Here is a 16,090-nt window from a genome sequence, read left to right as displayed (position 1 = left end):
ATGCCGACAATGTAACGGTCTTCTTCTTGTTTAGGTCTCATTCTGCTAGAAGAGATATTTGAGGAAAAACAAACAAACTCCTCCTTTTACAGTCAGTTATAGAAAATACATAGAATTAAGATGCTGATTGTCCTAAAATCTTCCCCAAAACAGGTCTGTATGAGGCAGTAAGGGCTGTAAGGGATTGCAAAAGAACTTACTTCCCTGGAACCTAATATAAAAGAGACATTAGGAATCATTCCATTTCTAAGGCCTTCAGCTACCAAATGAATAGGGCTTAGTTTTTAAAACATTCTATTTTTCCCTCAATTTCTTCTCTTATTCAAGAAACAAAGCAGCAGATTGTTAAACCACACTACAAGGACACCGAGAACTCCACGGAAGTCAGGCCATCCCTAATACTCATCTGTTTGTACTTTAAAACATTAAGATCCTCATAAGGCAATGAGTTTTCTGCTGATCATGCCAGCACCGACCATCTCTAACCGACTGCCAGCTCTGCCATACAGGGTTTATTAATAAAATTCTGAGCCTATTCGGGAAAAGAAAAAGGGAAATCATTTCAGCTTACTTTGGGGACTTTCTAGTAACAGAGAACTATAGACCAAACAACTAAACAACATTATATAACCTAATTTTTATTCCTTCTTTTTAGTGTTCCTTTGTTATTTTAATGATGATGTTGTTATCGACAGTTTAATTGGGGTATAATTCACATTTCATAAAAATTACCCATTTTGCCAAACAACTAATATGGTGGCATAAGATATTCCAGGGTGCTGTGCCCCCACAAAATCTTTAAACAACTAGCAAAATCAGGCAGACCCATCTTTCTCAAAATTCTAGAACACAGCAAAGGGTTGCAGTAACTGGGTGTAGCAGTTTGATATTATTGATGAATTCCAAAAAGAAATACTGGATTATGTTTGTAAACCGATCTTTTCCTTTGGGCATATTAGATTATACTGGATTCATAGGTTTATTTGATTAAGTAATTATAAACCTCTTGTGCCAGTAGGGCTTTGAGTCCCCACCCTTTGGTGGGTGGGGACTCATAGATAAAAGACATGGCGAAGGACAGAGTTAAGGGTTTTCTGATATTGGAGTTTTGATGTTGGAGTTTGATGCTGAACTTTAAGCTGGAGCCCCAGGAAGTAAGCACACAGAGGAAAAAGAAGCAAGCCCCAGGACAAGAGGAAGCTTCACAGACATTGGCAGCCATCTTGCTCCAACACATGGAAATAGATTTTGGTGAGGGAAGTAACTTATGCTGTATGGCCTAGTATCTGTAAGCTCCTACCCCAAGTAAATATCCTTTATAAAAACCAACCAATTTCTGGTATTTTCCATCAGCACCCCTTTGGCTGACTAATACACTGGACGAGTGCCAAATCAAGAAAACAGCTTTAAAAAATGAGCTCATGGCACTCTTGCTGGCCCTTCATCCCAGCCCTCCCCAGCACAGTGTAGAACTAGACTATGCTCTCATTGTGGGTCCTTAGCCCTGTTCCAGATGGATCAGAGCAATCCCTCTGCACATACACTGGTGCCTGTAGGTCCATGCCATATACTGGGAAGCAGCCCGAAAGAGTGAACCAGGAAACTCCTCTCAGCGCACACTCCCAGAACTTGCCCTATAGGCAGAAGCATCTTGTGAGCACCCAAAGCAGTGTAAGAAATGAGTAAGTGCAGCTTGGAGAAAAGGATCACCTGCTTCAGGGAATATAATAGAGCACCCAGGTTTGGGGGGAAGGTCAATTTCATAGGGAAAAGAGGGGGCTTTGGGATTGCTGTAATCAGTAATTTCTACAGCCACAAGCAAGCACAATCCCAGGATATGACTCAGGCTCAGAAAAGACTGAGAGGACTATGCACTTCCCTTTCATCTTGGATAGATCTTTTTGACAGCAAGGTTAAACTCTGGATAGGACCAGCCACACAAAACCAGTTTGCAAAGAATATAAAAGGGTTTTTTTGCCTTGGTTTGTTTTTACTAGCTCTTGGCACTCAAATCTCTGTCATATAACTAGCTGTATACAAACTTAAGGGATAGCTCAGGGACTAAATTTTAGAGTTGACACTTTGAAATTTTTAAATGTACAGTATGAAACAAAAGGTTACAAGACAAAGAAACAGTAAATGATGATGGCACATCCAAAGGGACAAGATAAAAATCCAGAAACCACCAATGAAAATGACTGGACTTTGGATATATTGAGAAAAAACGACTTTAAAAAATTATCCTCAGTATGCTCAAGGAGATAAAAGAAAACACAAGGAAAGAATTAAAGGATATTAGGAAAATAATGAATGAACAGCATGAGACTCTGAATAAAGGGATAGAAATTTTAAAAAGGAACCAAATATTACTGCTGGAGTTGAAGACCACAAACTGAAATGAAAAATACTTTAGAAGTTTCAATTACACATAGCAACTGGTCAAAGAAGAAGCAGTGAACTTGAGGACAAGACAACTGAAACGATTCAGGCTGCGGAGCAGAAGGACAAAAGAATGACAAAAAGTAAACAGAGCCTAAGAGACCTGTGTGGGACACCATCAAGTATACCAATATATGCATTACAGGAATCAAAGAAGAAAGAGGGAAAGGGTCAGAAGGATCATTCAAAGAGTAATGAGAGAAAACTTCCCTGAAAAACATGAATATACACATTCAAGAAGCCTGATAGGTGGTGGACTTGGCCCAGTGGTTAGTGCATCCGTCTACCACATGGGAGGTCCACGGTTCAAACCCCAGGCCTCCTTGACCCATGTGGAGCTGGCCCATGCGCAGTGCTGATGCACGCAAGGAGTGCCCTGCCACGCAGGGGTGTCCCAGCGTAGGGGAGCCCCATGCGCAAGGAGTGTGCCACGTAAGGAGAGCCGCCCAGCGCGAAAGGAAGTGCAGCCTGCCCAGGAATGGTGCCACACACACGGAGAGCTGACACAACAAGATGACACAACAAAAAGAAACACAGATTCCTGTGCTGCTGATGACAACAGAAGCGGATAAAGATGCAGCAAATAGACACAGAGAACAGACAACCAGGGTGGGGGGGGGGAGGGGAGAGAAATAAATAAATAAATAAATCCTAAAAAAAAAAAAGCCTGATAAACCCCGAAAACAATAAACCTGAAGAGAACTACACCCAGGCACATAGTAATCAAATTGTCAAATGTCAAAGACAAGGAAAGGGTTCTGAAAGCTTCAAGAGAAAAGTAATGTGTATATGGGAGTCCCAATAAGATTAAGGGCAGATTTCTCATCAGAAATCATGGAGGCAAGAAGGCAGTAGAACAAAATATTTAAAGTGCTGGGAAAAAAAAACAAGAGCCAACCAAGAATTTTATATCCAATGAAACTGTCTTTCAAAAATAAAGTAGAGGGGAGCAGCTGTAGCTCAGTGGTTGAGCATCTGCTTCCCATATATGAGGTCCTGGGTTTAATTCCCGATTCCTCTTTCAAAAAAATAAATAATTAAAAAATAATAAGTAAAAGATGTAAGACATTACCAGATTAAGCAACAACCAAAAAAAGGCTGAGGGAATTTGCCACAAGATCTTCCCTAAAAGAAATGCTTAAAGGGGGTTCTTCAGACTGAAAGGAAAGGACATTAGACAGTGGATTGAAGTGGCATAAAGAAATAAGGACCCCTCGTAAATATAACCATATGAGTAAATACAAATGCCAACACTATAGTATTGCATTTATTGATATGTAATTCCATCTTTTCCTCCTTATATGTTCTAAAATGCAAATGCACAAAAGTTCTGATGAATCTATGACTTTGGACTTTCAATATATAAAGGTAAAATTTGTAACAAGTAAAACAAAAAGTAGAGTGATAGAGGGGTATAGAAATAGTGTATGCCTATGCTATTGAAGTTAAGTTGGCAACAAGTCAAATGTGGTTGTTATAGATTTAGGATGTTAAATTTAAGCCCCATCATAACCACAAAGAAAACAGCTGAAAAATATATACAGAAGGAAATGAGAAAGGACTCAAAATGGTACACTACAAAAAATAAAATAAGAAAGTAGGTGTTAATGGAAGAATCAAGGTATAAAAACTGGCATATGACATACAAAGACAGAATAGCAAAATGGCAGAAGAAATTCCTGCATTACCAGCAGTTACTTTAAATGTAAATAGATTAAACTCTGCAGTCAAAAGGCAGAGATTGGCAGAAGGACTTTTAAAAAACATGATCCAGGGGAGTGGATGTGGCTCAAGCAGTTGAGTGCCTTCCCATATAGGAGGTTCCGGGTTCAGTTCCAAGTGCCCCCTAAAAGAATAAAAAAAGCAAACAGAAGAAAAAAGCAACTCAGGGGAGCTGATGTGGCTCAGTGGTTGAGCACTGGCTTCCCACATGTTCAAACCCCAGCCCTGATACCTAAAAGAAAAATGAAAAAAAAAAAAAAAAAAGGCATGATCCAACTATAGGCTGTTTATAAGAGACTCACCCTAAACTCAAAGACACAAATAGGTTGAAAGTGAAAGAATGGAAAATATACCATGCAAATAGTAACCAAAAGAGAGCTGGTATAGCTATACAAGTATCAGATAAAATAGACTTTAAGTCAAAACCTGTTACAGGGGGCATAGAAGGTCACTATATACTGATAAATGGGTCAACTCAACACTCAGGCATAATATTAATTAATTAATTAATTAATGCCCCTAGTGCCAGAGAAACAAAATATATGAAGCAAATATTAAGAAATGTGAAGAGAGAACTAGATGGTTCTACTTAATAGCAAGAGGTTTCAGCACAACACTTTCAATAATGAATATAATATCTAGACAAAAGATCAATAAGGAAATGGAATACTGGAATGATACTATAAACCAACTAGACCTAAGAGACATATATAGAACATTTTACCCAACAGCAGCAGCAGAAAGCAAACCCTCTGGTGTGTATGAATCATTTTCCAGATATGTGAGCATATCTTAGGTTACAAAAGAAGTCTTAATAAATTAAAAATACTGAAATCATTCAATTTATCTTCTCCAACCACAACAGAATGAAACTAGAAATAAATAACAGAGGGAGAACTGGATAATTCACAAATAGGTGGAAATTAAACAACACAATCTTAAACAATTAATGGGTCAAAGAAGAAATCAAAAGGGAAATTAGGAAATCTCTTGAAGCAAATGAAAGCAAAAACACAACATACCAAAACTTACAAGATGCACCAAAGAAGGAAATTTATACTTACATCAATAAATGCTTATATTAAAAAAGAAGAAAGATCTCCTATCAGAAACAAACCTCACAACTGGAGGGTCTAGAAAAAGAAAAGCAAACTAAACCCAAAGTAACCTGAGGGAAGAAAACAGAAAAGATTAGAGCAGCATATAAAATAGAGAATTGAGAGAGAGAGAGGGAATTAATGAAACCAAAAGCTGGTTCATTGAAAAGATCAATAAAATTGACAAACGTTTAGCTAGACTAACAAAGGGAAAAAAGAGGATGCATATAATTAAAATCATAAATGAAAGGACATTACTACTGCCAGAAATAAAAAGGACTATAAGAGGATACTATGAACAACTGAACACCAACAAATTAGAAAAGCGAGATGAGGTGGACAAATTCCTAGAAACACACACAAACTACCTACACTAACTCAAGAAGAAACAGAAGATTTCATCAGACCAATAACAAGTAAAGAGATCGAATAAGTGATAAAAAAAAAAAAACTTCCCAACAGGGAGCAGATGTGATTCAAGCAGTTGAGTGCCTGCTTCCCACATGGGAGGTTCCAGATTCAGTTCCCAGTGCCTCCTAAAAACAAAAACTAAAAAACAAACAACAAGAAAACAAATGAAAAAACTGACTCAGAGCAGCCAATATGGCTCAGTGGTTGAGCCCTGGCTTCCCGCATGTTCAATCCCCAGCCCCAGTATCTCAAAAAACAAAACAAAACAAAACAAAACAAACAAACAAAAAACACAGCATGGTACTAGCAAAAAGACACATATACAGATAAATGAAATCAAAATGAGAGTTCAGAAGTAGACCCTCACATCGAATTGATTTTTGACAAGGCTGCCAAATCCACTGAATTGGGGAAAGATAATCTCTTCAACAATATCCAATATCTCTTCAACAATATCCAGTATCTAATTGGATATTCATATGCAAAGATATGAAGGTGGACCCCTACCTCACACCGATACAAAAATTAATTCAAAATGGATCAAAGAACCAACTATAAAATTCCTAGAAGAAATCATTAGAAAGCATCTTCAGGACCTTGTATTAGGCAACAATTTCCTAGACTTTATACCAAAAGAAGCAGAAGCAATGAAAGAAAAAATAGATAAATCAAAATTTAAAAATTTTTATAGCAAAGGACTTTATCATGAAAATAAAAAGACAGACTATGGAGTGGGAGAAAATATTTGGAAACCACATATCCAATAAGGGTTTAATATCCAAAATATAGAAAGAAATCCTACAAGTCAACATCAAAAAGACAACTCAATTAGAAAATGGACAAAAGACTTGAATAGTCATTTCTCCAGAGAAGATATACATACGGCCAATTGTTATAGACCAGCGATATCGACCAGACTCAGACTCTGAATAAAGTTCCAATTGAGAGCTTTATTAGCCGTGCGGCAACTGCCTCATCCTACGCAGAGGAGAGAGCAGCCCCGAGTCGCGGAGGGAGTTTGCTTATACAGGCCTTTCAGTTCAGGGCAGGGGGCAATAGCTCAGCAAGCAAGCATGTACAGAAGCAGGTGTTTGCGGTTAATCAAGTACTGGGAATTCTATCAGGGGAGATAAGCGGTTGGGGGTTTTTGTCATTTACAAGGGTCTGAGTCAGGTTGGTCTTTCGGCAGGGGCTGATGACACTTTCTACAGGAGGAGGCATTGAGATAAGGTTTTACAGTCAAGCAAGCTTGTTACAGAAGCGAGATATAGGTGGTTAGGGGGCTGTGGAATTTTCCTCTCGGGTGGGGGTGGTCACAGGCTCCTACTTCTCCACACAGTAAGCACATAAAAAGATGTTCAACATCCTTAGCTATTAGGGAAATGCAAATCAAAACCATGATGAGATACTATTTCATACCCAACAGAATCGTTACTATTGTAAAAAGTGGAAAATAACAAGTATTGGGGAGGATTTAGAGAAATAATAACACTGGTTCATTGTTGATGGGAATGTAAAATGGTTGCAGCCACCGTGGAAAACAGTTGGGTAGTTGCTCAGAAAGTTAATATATAGAATTACCATATGACCCAGCAATCCCACTACTAGATATATACCCATAAGAACTGAAAGCAGGGACTCAAGCAGGTATTTCCTCACCAATATTGATAGCAGCATTATTGATAATTGCCTAAAGATGGAAGCAACCCAAGTGCCCATCAACTGATGAATGTAATAAATAAAATGTGGTATATACATACAATGGAACACTATTTAGCCATAGAAAGGAATGAAGGTCTGATTCATGTTGCAACATGCTTGAACCTTGAAGATATCACGTTGAATATCTTCAAGATAATCAGACACAAAGGGTCAAATACTGTCTTAGTGATATGAAATAATAAGAACAAGCAAATTCATAAAGTCAGAAACTGGATAACAGTTACCAGAGGGTAGGGTAGGGGTAGGGAATGATGAGTCAGAGATTAATTGGTACAGAACTTCTGTATGGGGTCATGGAAAAGTTTAAGCAATGAATGGTGGTGATGGTAGTACAACAGTGTGAACATAATTAATGCTACTGAATTATATATTAGAATGTAGTTAAAAGGGGAAATTATAGGTTGTATATATGTTACTAGAATATGGGTTCATCAATTGTAACAAATGTACCACACTAATGAAGGATGTTGCTACTGTGGGAAAGTGTGGGAAAAGGAGAGAGTGGGGCAAATGGGAATCCCTTATATTTTTTATGTAGCATTTATGTAAACTATAGCCTCTTTAAAAATAAAAAAACTAATTATTTTTTTAAAAAGACATCAAACTGTATAACAGTGAATCTAATGTAAACTATGGACTATAGTTAGTAGTGTAATTATATTGTTTTATCAATTGTAACAAAGTTACCACACTAATGCAGAGTAGCAATAGGAAAAACTGAGCGAGAAAAAATATACAGGAACTCTACTTTCTGCATGATTTTTCTGTAAACCTACAACTTCTCTAGTAATTTTTAAAATTAATAGTACAAGTCAATAGGTGTTAGTATATTTATAGAGTTGTGTGCATCCATCACCACAGTCTTAGGAGCATTTGCAATCACTCCCTATTCCTACCACCAGCCCCAGGCAACTAATAATTTACTTTCTGTCTTCATAGATTTGCCTTTTCTGGACATTTCATATAAATAGAGTCATACTATACCATATAAATAGAATCATACCATATGTGGTTTTTGTGATTAGCTTTTTTCCCTGAGTATAAAGGTTTTGAGTTTTATGCATGTTGTACCATGTACCTTTTAATTGCCAAATAACATTCCATCCATAAGGATACAATATCACATTTTGTTTATCTATTCACCAGTTGATGAACATTTGGGTTGTTTCCATTTTTAGCTATTATGAGTAATTCTGCTTTTAACATTCATGTATGAATCTTTGTATGGATACGTGTTTTAATTTTCCCTGATAGAAACATAGGAGCACAATATAAAATTAAATGGTAAAATTACCATGTAATTTTATATTGTGTATTTAAGAAGCTACTTTTCAAAGTTGCTGTACCATTTTATATTCCCACAACAATGTATGAGGAACCTCATTATTTTTCAATCAGATAGTTAAGTTATATAAAACAATGTAGAAAAAATATCTTACTTTTAACTCCATAACTAGATTATCTTAGTTTATTAGGGCCATTAGGACAAATACCATACAATGGGTTGTCTTGAACAATAGGAATTTACTGTCTCACAGTTTTGGAGACTAGAAGTCTGACAGCAAGTTATTGGCAGAGCTGCTTGCTTTCTCGCGGAGTGAGTATCATTCTGGTGATGTTAATCCTCCGTTGTATGGTAATCTCTTTACCTCTCTCTCTTTCTCACTTGTCCTACTTCTGGCTTCTACTAACCTGGTACAATTTCCTTTGTTTATAAGGACTTCAGCCATATTAAATTAAGGCCACACCTTAACTAATAGCATTCCAATGTCCAGGGGTTAGGACTTGAACATGTTTTTTTGTGGGGGATATAATTCAATCCCTAACACTAGTTAATTGAGATAATTCCCATGCCACATGCATAGTAGTATGTACCATTTTCTCTGCTTATAACATCCCTTCACTCTGGATTCACTCATGTAACAGCTACAATCAACTAAAACTAATCAAAAATTCTATTATTACTACTCCAATTCAATTAAAATCTCCTTTTACCTTTAATACAAGTTATTGACAAAATACTTCCATTTCTGTGCTTGTTATTTCTGAATGTCTTAGCTACTTGTTCTTTTAAACCAGAAAAAGCTGATGGAGGGTCATCTCAGCCTGACACAGCGGTGAGAGATGCTTGATATCATGCCACAGTAGAGCCTGGTGTAGAGCTCAGCACTGACTCCAGGGGGTGGCAAAGTAACCAAATACCTTAAATGAAAGAAGAGCAAAGCTACGCAATATCAGGCTTACTTGTAAATAACGTTTTTTTCCACTTCCTGGGACTCTGGAAGATGAAGAGCTCTTGTGGAGGTTTTCAGATCAAAACTACTATCATTAACATTCTTTTTCACTTTTAACCTTTAATGAGACAACATGTGTTAGATTATTTTAAAAACAACACTAGTTTACATTTATATAAATTTATTGTTACACACTGATTGCATTTCTTGGATGAGATTAATTGTTTAGGAGTTGGTGAAACCATTTGGAGACTGACTTCCTATTTGTTGAGAACCAATAATCAACTTGGCAGAATTTAAAGCACTCCATTGGGAGCTCATATTCTAATGTAAAAAGAAGCTTTAGAGTTGTGTCATTTACAATCAACAATAGTGGATACTTGTCTCTTATGGCTACCCAAAATTGCCCGGACATCCCTTTCCCATTCTGGTAGTTCCCATTCTGGTAATTCCCCACAGTAAGCTTTGCCCAGCGAGAATCCAGACAGTCCATTTCTCAGCCTCCCTTGCCACAGGGTGGCAGACATGTGCCTTAGATTCTTTCAACCTTGCATCCATGCAAAGCTCAATGGGAAGGGTGATTCTGGCCCTATGTGGAGCACCCATTTTGCCAGCACAGATTATAGCAGAGCTAATGGGATTTCATGGCAGCAGCTGGAACCACAGCATCCTGATTCTGCAGTGTCTTAATCATGACAGAACAGCACCTCCCTTGGCTGGCCCATTCTACACTGTGATTTTGGGAGTTGTTCCTGCAAGCCCAGCCCTGCTTCTTAAGACCAACAATTCTGTGAGCAATCAAATCTTCAAAAATGAATCCTTTTTTATGATAGATTCTGTTGTCTGAAACTAAGAACGCTGACCATCATCTGAATATACTCAGTACACCCCGCATGCAGATAGCTATACAATGAATTAATGGAAAGTATCAGCCTGATCCTGATTTAATCAGAATGGGCCTTCCTAGAGAACATGGATTTTTTTTTTTTTTTTTTTTTTTTTTTTTTTTTTTTTTTTAAAGATTTATTTATTTATTTAATTTCCCCCCCTCCCCTGGTTGTCTGTTCTTGGTGTCTATTTGCTGCGTCTTGTTTCTTTGTCTGCTTTTGTTTCTTTGTCCGCTTCTGTTGTCGTCAGCGGCACAGGAAGTGTGGGCGGTGCCATTCCTGGGCAGGCTGCTCTTTCTTTTCACGCTGGGCGGCTTTCCTCACGGGCGCACTGCGCATGGCCAGCTCCACACGGGTCAAGGAGGCCCGGGGTTTGAACCGCAGACCTCCCATATGGTAGACGGACGCCCTAACCACTGGGCCAAAGTCCGTTTCCCAAGAGAACATGGATTTTGAAATATGTTTTTGAGTAAAAGAAAAGAAATGAGTATGGCAGACATATAGATTAGCATGAAAGCATGATTCGCATTTTTCATGAAAGGACAAGAGAATTTCCTTTATTAATAGAGCTGTGAAGGGCTAATGCAATAGTTCATTTGGCTGTAGGAATTTAATTTAGGCAGCGCTGTCCTTGGGCAAAACTTTGAGAATAAAAGTAAATAGTGGAAGCGGACTTGGCCCAATGGATAGTGCGTCCACCTACCACATGGGAGGTCCGCAGTTCAAACCCTGGGCCTCCTTGACCCATGTGGAGCTGGCCCACGCACAGTGTTGATGCGTGCAATGATTGCCCTGCCATGCAGGGGTGTCCTCGCATAGGGGAGCCCCACGCACAAGGAGTGCGCCCCCGAAGGAGAGCCACCCAGGCCGAAAGAAAGTGCAGCCTGCCTAAGAATGGCTCCGCACACACGGAGAGCTGACACAGCAAGATGACGCAGCAAAAAGAAACACAGATTCCCATGCCACTGACAACAACAGAAGTGGACAAAGAACACGTAGCAAATAGACACAGAGAACAAACAACTGGGGTCGGGGGGGAAGGGGATAGAAATAAATAAGTAAATCTTTAAAAAAAAAAAAAAAAAGAAAGTAAATAGCAAGGTAACCCAAGGAAAATGAGAGCTTTGGCAGGGAAGAGTATTACCTTAGAAGGCAAAATAAAAGTATGTACAGCTGGGAAGCAGAGGTGGTTCAAGCAATTGGGCTCCCATTTACCATATAAGAGGTTCAGGGTTCGATTCCTGGGACCTCCCAGCAAAGGCAAGCTGTCTTGTGCAGTGAACTGCCCCAAGCAGAGAGCTGGCTCATGCAGAATGCTGGCCTGCACAGAGAGCTGGGACAGCAAGATGATACAACAACAACAACAAAAACAGACACAGAGGAAAGAAAATAAAAGATGTGGCAGACCAGGGAGCTGAGGTGGCACAAGAGATTGAGCTCTTCTCTCCCACTCTGGAAGGTCCCAGGATTGATTCCCAGTGCTGCCTAAAGAGAAGACAAGCAGACATAGAAGAACTCACATTGAATGGACACAGAAGCAGACAGTAAGTGCAAAACAACAAGGTGGGGGAGAAATAAAACTTTAAAAAAAAAAAGGTATGTACAGGGAGCAGATGTGGCTCAAGCAGTTGAGTGCCCACCTCTCAGCAATTAGATATATAAAGAAATAAAAGGTACCCAAATAGGAAAGGAAAACTTTCACTATTCACTGATAATATGATCCTATATCTAGAAAATTCTGAAAAATCCACAACAAAATTACTAGAACTAATAGATGAGTATAACTAAGTGGAGGGATACAAGATTAATACTAAAAAATCAGTAGCATTTCTATATACTAGTAATGAGCAATCTGAGGAGGAAATCAGAAAAAAAATTCCATTTATAATAGTGACTAAAAGAATCAAATATTTAGGAATAAACTTAACCAGGGACATAAAGGACCTGTATTCAGAAAACTATAAAACATTGCTAAAAGAAACCAAAGAAGGGAAACAGATGTAGCTCAAGCAATTGGGCTCCCATCTACCATATGGAGGGTCCTGGGTTCGATTCCCGGGGCCTCCTGGTGAAAAAACACGAAGGCCTGCACAGTGTGGAGAGCTGGCTGGCCCACACAGCACAGAGAGCTGGTGCAACAAGATGATGCAACAAAAAGAAACACAGAGGAGAGACAGTGAGAGACACAACAAACTAGGGAGCTGGGGGTAGCTCAGGCGATTGAGTGTCTCTCTCCCATGTCAGAAGGTCCTGGGATTGGTTCCCGGTGCCTCCGAAAGAGAAGATGAGGGAAGAAGATGTGGCTCAAGTGATTGGGCTCCCATCTACTATATGTAAGGTCCAGGTTCAATTCCCAGGGCCTCCTGTGAAGGCCAGCTGGCCTGTGCCGCGGAGAGCTGGCGCAGCAAGATGATGCGACAAAGGCAGACGCAGAGGGGAGACAGTGAGAGACACAGCAGACCAGGGAGATGAGGTGGCTCAAGCAACTGAGTGCCTCTCTCCCACACCAGAGGTCCTGGGATAAGTTCCCAGTGCCTCCTAAAGAGAAAGACAAGAAGAAAAGATAAGCAGACATGGAAAGAACACAGCAAATGGACAAAGAGAGCAGACAGTGAGTACAAACAACAACAATGGGGGGAAATAAAAATTTTAAAAAGATTATTTTAAAAAAAGAGAAGACAAGCAAACACAAGAACATGCAGCAAATGGACACAGAGAGCAGACAGCAAGCACAAGCAGTTGGGTAGGGGAAATAAATAAATGAATAAATCTTTTTTTTTTAAGTATATAACAGTAATTTTTAAAAAAGAAAGAAAGAAACTAAAGAAGACTTAATAAATGGATGGACATTCTGTATTCATGAACTGGAAGGCTAAATATCATTAAGATGTCAATTCTACCCAAACTGATTTAGAGAGTCAACGCAATCCCAATTAAAATTCCAACAGCCTTTTTTGGAAAAATGGAAAAACCAATTACCAAATTTATTTGGAAGGGTAAAAGGGTCCCAAATAGCCAAAATATCTTTAAAAAAAAAAAAAAGTACAGGAAGCAGCTGTGGCTCAATCACTTGGGCTCCTGTCTACCACATGGGAGGCCCTGGGTCCACATCCTGGGGCCTCCTTGTGAAGGCAGCCTCGCCCACATGCTGTGGAGTGCTGCCCAGCCCACAAGCGCCACAGAGAGCCGACTCAGCAAGGTGATGCAACAAAAAGGGAGATAAGTAAAAACACAGAAGACCGCGCAGCGAATGGACAGAGAGAGCAGACAAGTAAGCCACAAGGTGGGGGGGGTGGAGTAAATAAAAATAATACAGACATACAGAAAGAACGCACAGCGAATGGACACAGAGAGCAGACAGCAAGCAAGCTGCAAGGGGGGTTGGAATAAAAAAAAAAGCACAAAGTTGAAGGGTTCTCACTTCTGGACTTTAAAGCATTCAACTTAGCTACAGTGATAAAACAAAAACAAAACAAAACACATGGTACTTGCATAAAGATAGAAAGATTGACCAATGGAACCGAATCAAGAATTCAGAAATAGACCCTCACATCACAGTCAAGTGATTTTTGACAAGGATATCAAGCCCACCCAGCTGGGCCAGAACAGTCTATTCAACAAATGGTGCTGGAAGAACTAGATAGCCACATCCGAAAGAAAGAAAGAGGACCCCTATCCCAGACACACACAGAGTATGGACATTATCTTTAAAAACATCTGGCACGCTGGGAGCAGATGTGGCTCAAGAAGTTGAGTGCCTGCCTCACATGGGAAGTCCTGAGTTCAGAAATTAAAAAAAAACAAACAACAAGTAAAACTAATGAAAAAGAAACAAGCAAAACAAAGGAAAAAACTAGCTCAGGGAAGTCAATGTGGCTCAGTGGGTTGGGTGCCAGCTTCCCACATACAAGGTCTCAGGTTTATTACCTGCCCCCTACCCCTCAAGACAAAACAAAACCACAACAACAGCAACAACAACAACAAACATCTAGCACATTGACTTAATGTACAAAGACTAAGATTCAGTGCAAGGGCTCAGATAAGAAGCCAGTCAATCCCAAGCACACCACCCCCCAGAGAAACAGGAGCAGTACAGATCACAGAGAAGAATCCAGACAACAGTCCAATTTAGTAACTAGAAACCACTAGTGCCTTAGTGAGGGTGAAAATAATACTGCAATCAGAACCTACTGTGTGCCCATTAACAGCTCACTACAAAATCAGTATTCTAAATATTATTTTCACAAACAACACAAATTAAATCTATTATAAATAGGTTCCTGCTTCTGTGGACACAACCTAATTAATGGGGGGAACATTTTTAAACTTCTCATCTATAAAATACACTATTAAGAAAATGAAAAGACAAGTCACAGACTGGGAGAAAATATTTGTAAAACACAATCCAATAAATAATTTGTATCCAAAATATACAATGTACTCTTAAAAAACTCAACAATAAGGAAAAACAACCCAATTGAAAATGGGCAAAATATCTAAACAAACACCTCATCATACAGGTGACAAATAAGCATATGAAAAGATGCTCAACATTGTATGTCAGCAGGGAGTTGCAATTTAAAACAAGAGATACCACTGTACCTATTAGAATGGCTAAAAGCAAAGCATTGAAGGCACCAAATGCTGGCAAGAATGCAGAGCTATAGGAACTCTCATTCATTGCTGGTGGGAATGCAAAATGGCACAGCCACTTTGGAAGACAGTCTGGCAGTTTCTTCCAAAGCTAAACATAGTCTTACCATATAATCTAGCAATCTCTCTCCTTTACCCAAATGAGTTGGAAATGTATATCCACATAAAACCTCTTGCAAATTATTATCTTTATTCATAATCGTCAAAACTTGGAAGCAGCCAAGATGTTCTTCCATAGGTGAATGGATAAACAAACAGTGGTACATTCATACAAGGGAATATTATTCAGCAAAAAAAAGAAATGAACTATTGCACCATGAAAAGACATAGAGGAAACTTAAATATATATTGCTAAGTCAAAGAAGCCAGTCTGATAAGACATAATGAATGATTCCAACTATAAGACATACTGGAAAAGACAAAGCTGTAGAGAGTATAAAAAGATCAGTGGTTGCCAGGAGATTGGGGGTAGGAGAAGTAGCATGAACAGGTAAAATACATGGGATTTGAGGGGCAGTGAAAATATTCTGTATAAAACTGTAATGGTGGATACATGACACTATGCATTTGACAAAACCCATAGAACTGTACAACACAAAGAGTGAACCCTAATGTAAACAACGTTCTTTAGTTCATAATAATGCATCAATAATGGTTCATCATGGTACCATACCAATGCAAGACATTAATAATAGGAGAAACTATGGGGGGAGGAGATACATAGGAGCTTTCTGTACTTTCTGCTTAATTGTTTTGTATAGTCTAGGCCAGGAAAACAGAAAACTTCCCTCTCCCCATGCCCTCACTATCATCCTAGCAACAAGCAATAAGCAACTACAGTCTGCTTCTGGGATAGAAGAGTGTGGAGAGAACTCCCTTCCACCTTTGTGATGCAGGTATGCAGAAATAGCTGAAAACTGAGGGG

At 39.0% G+C, this 16,090-nt stretch overlaps 1 protein-coding gene across 6 annotated transcripts in view; it reads right to left on the bottom strand.

The window, feature by feature from the left end:
• The window catches only part of LOC101414038 (protein FAM228B), a 76,142-nt gene that overhangs the window by 38,893 nt on the left and 21,159 nt on the right, over positions 1-16,090 (bottom strand). For 5 of the 6 annotated variants that reach the window (XM_058287693.2, XM_058287694.2, XM_071211899.1 and 2 more), the window contains one exon: positions 9,636-9,743. The exons of the other annotated variant lie outside the window; for it this stretch is intronic. In XM_058287693.2, coding sequence (XP_058143676.1) covers positions 9,636-9,743 — 108 coding nt within the window. The remainder of the gene's footprint in view (positions 1-9,635; positions 9,744-16,090) is intronic. 6 annotated transcript variants of the gene reach the window in all.

The sequence above is a fragment of the Dasypus novemcinctus genome, chromosome 25 (assembly GCF_030445035.2).
Source record: "Dasypus novemcinctus isolate mDasNov1 chromosome 25, mDasNov1.1.hap2, whole genome shotgun sequence".
Lineage (NCBI taxonomy): Eukaryota > Metazoa > Chordata > Mammalia > Cingulata > Dasypodidae > Dasypus > Dasypus novemcinctus.
The sequence above is the reverse complement of the archived record's forward strand: the minus strand, read 5'-3'. Positions and strand labels throughout refer to the sequence as shown.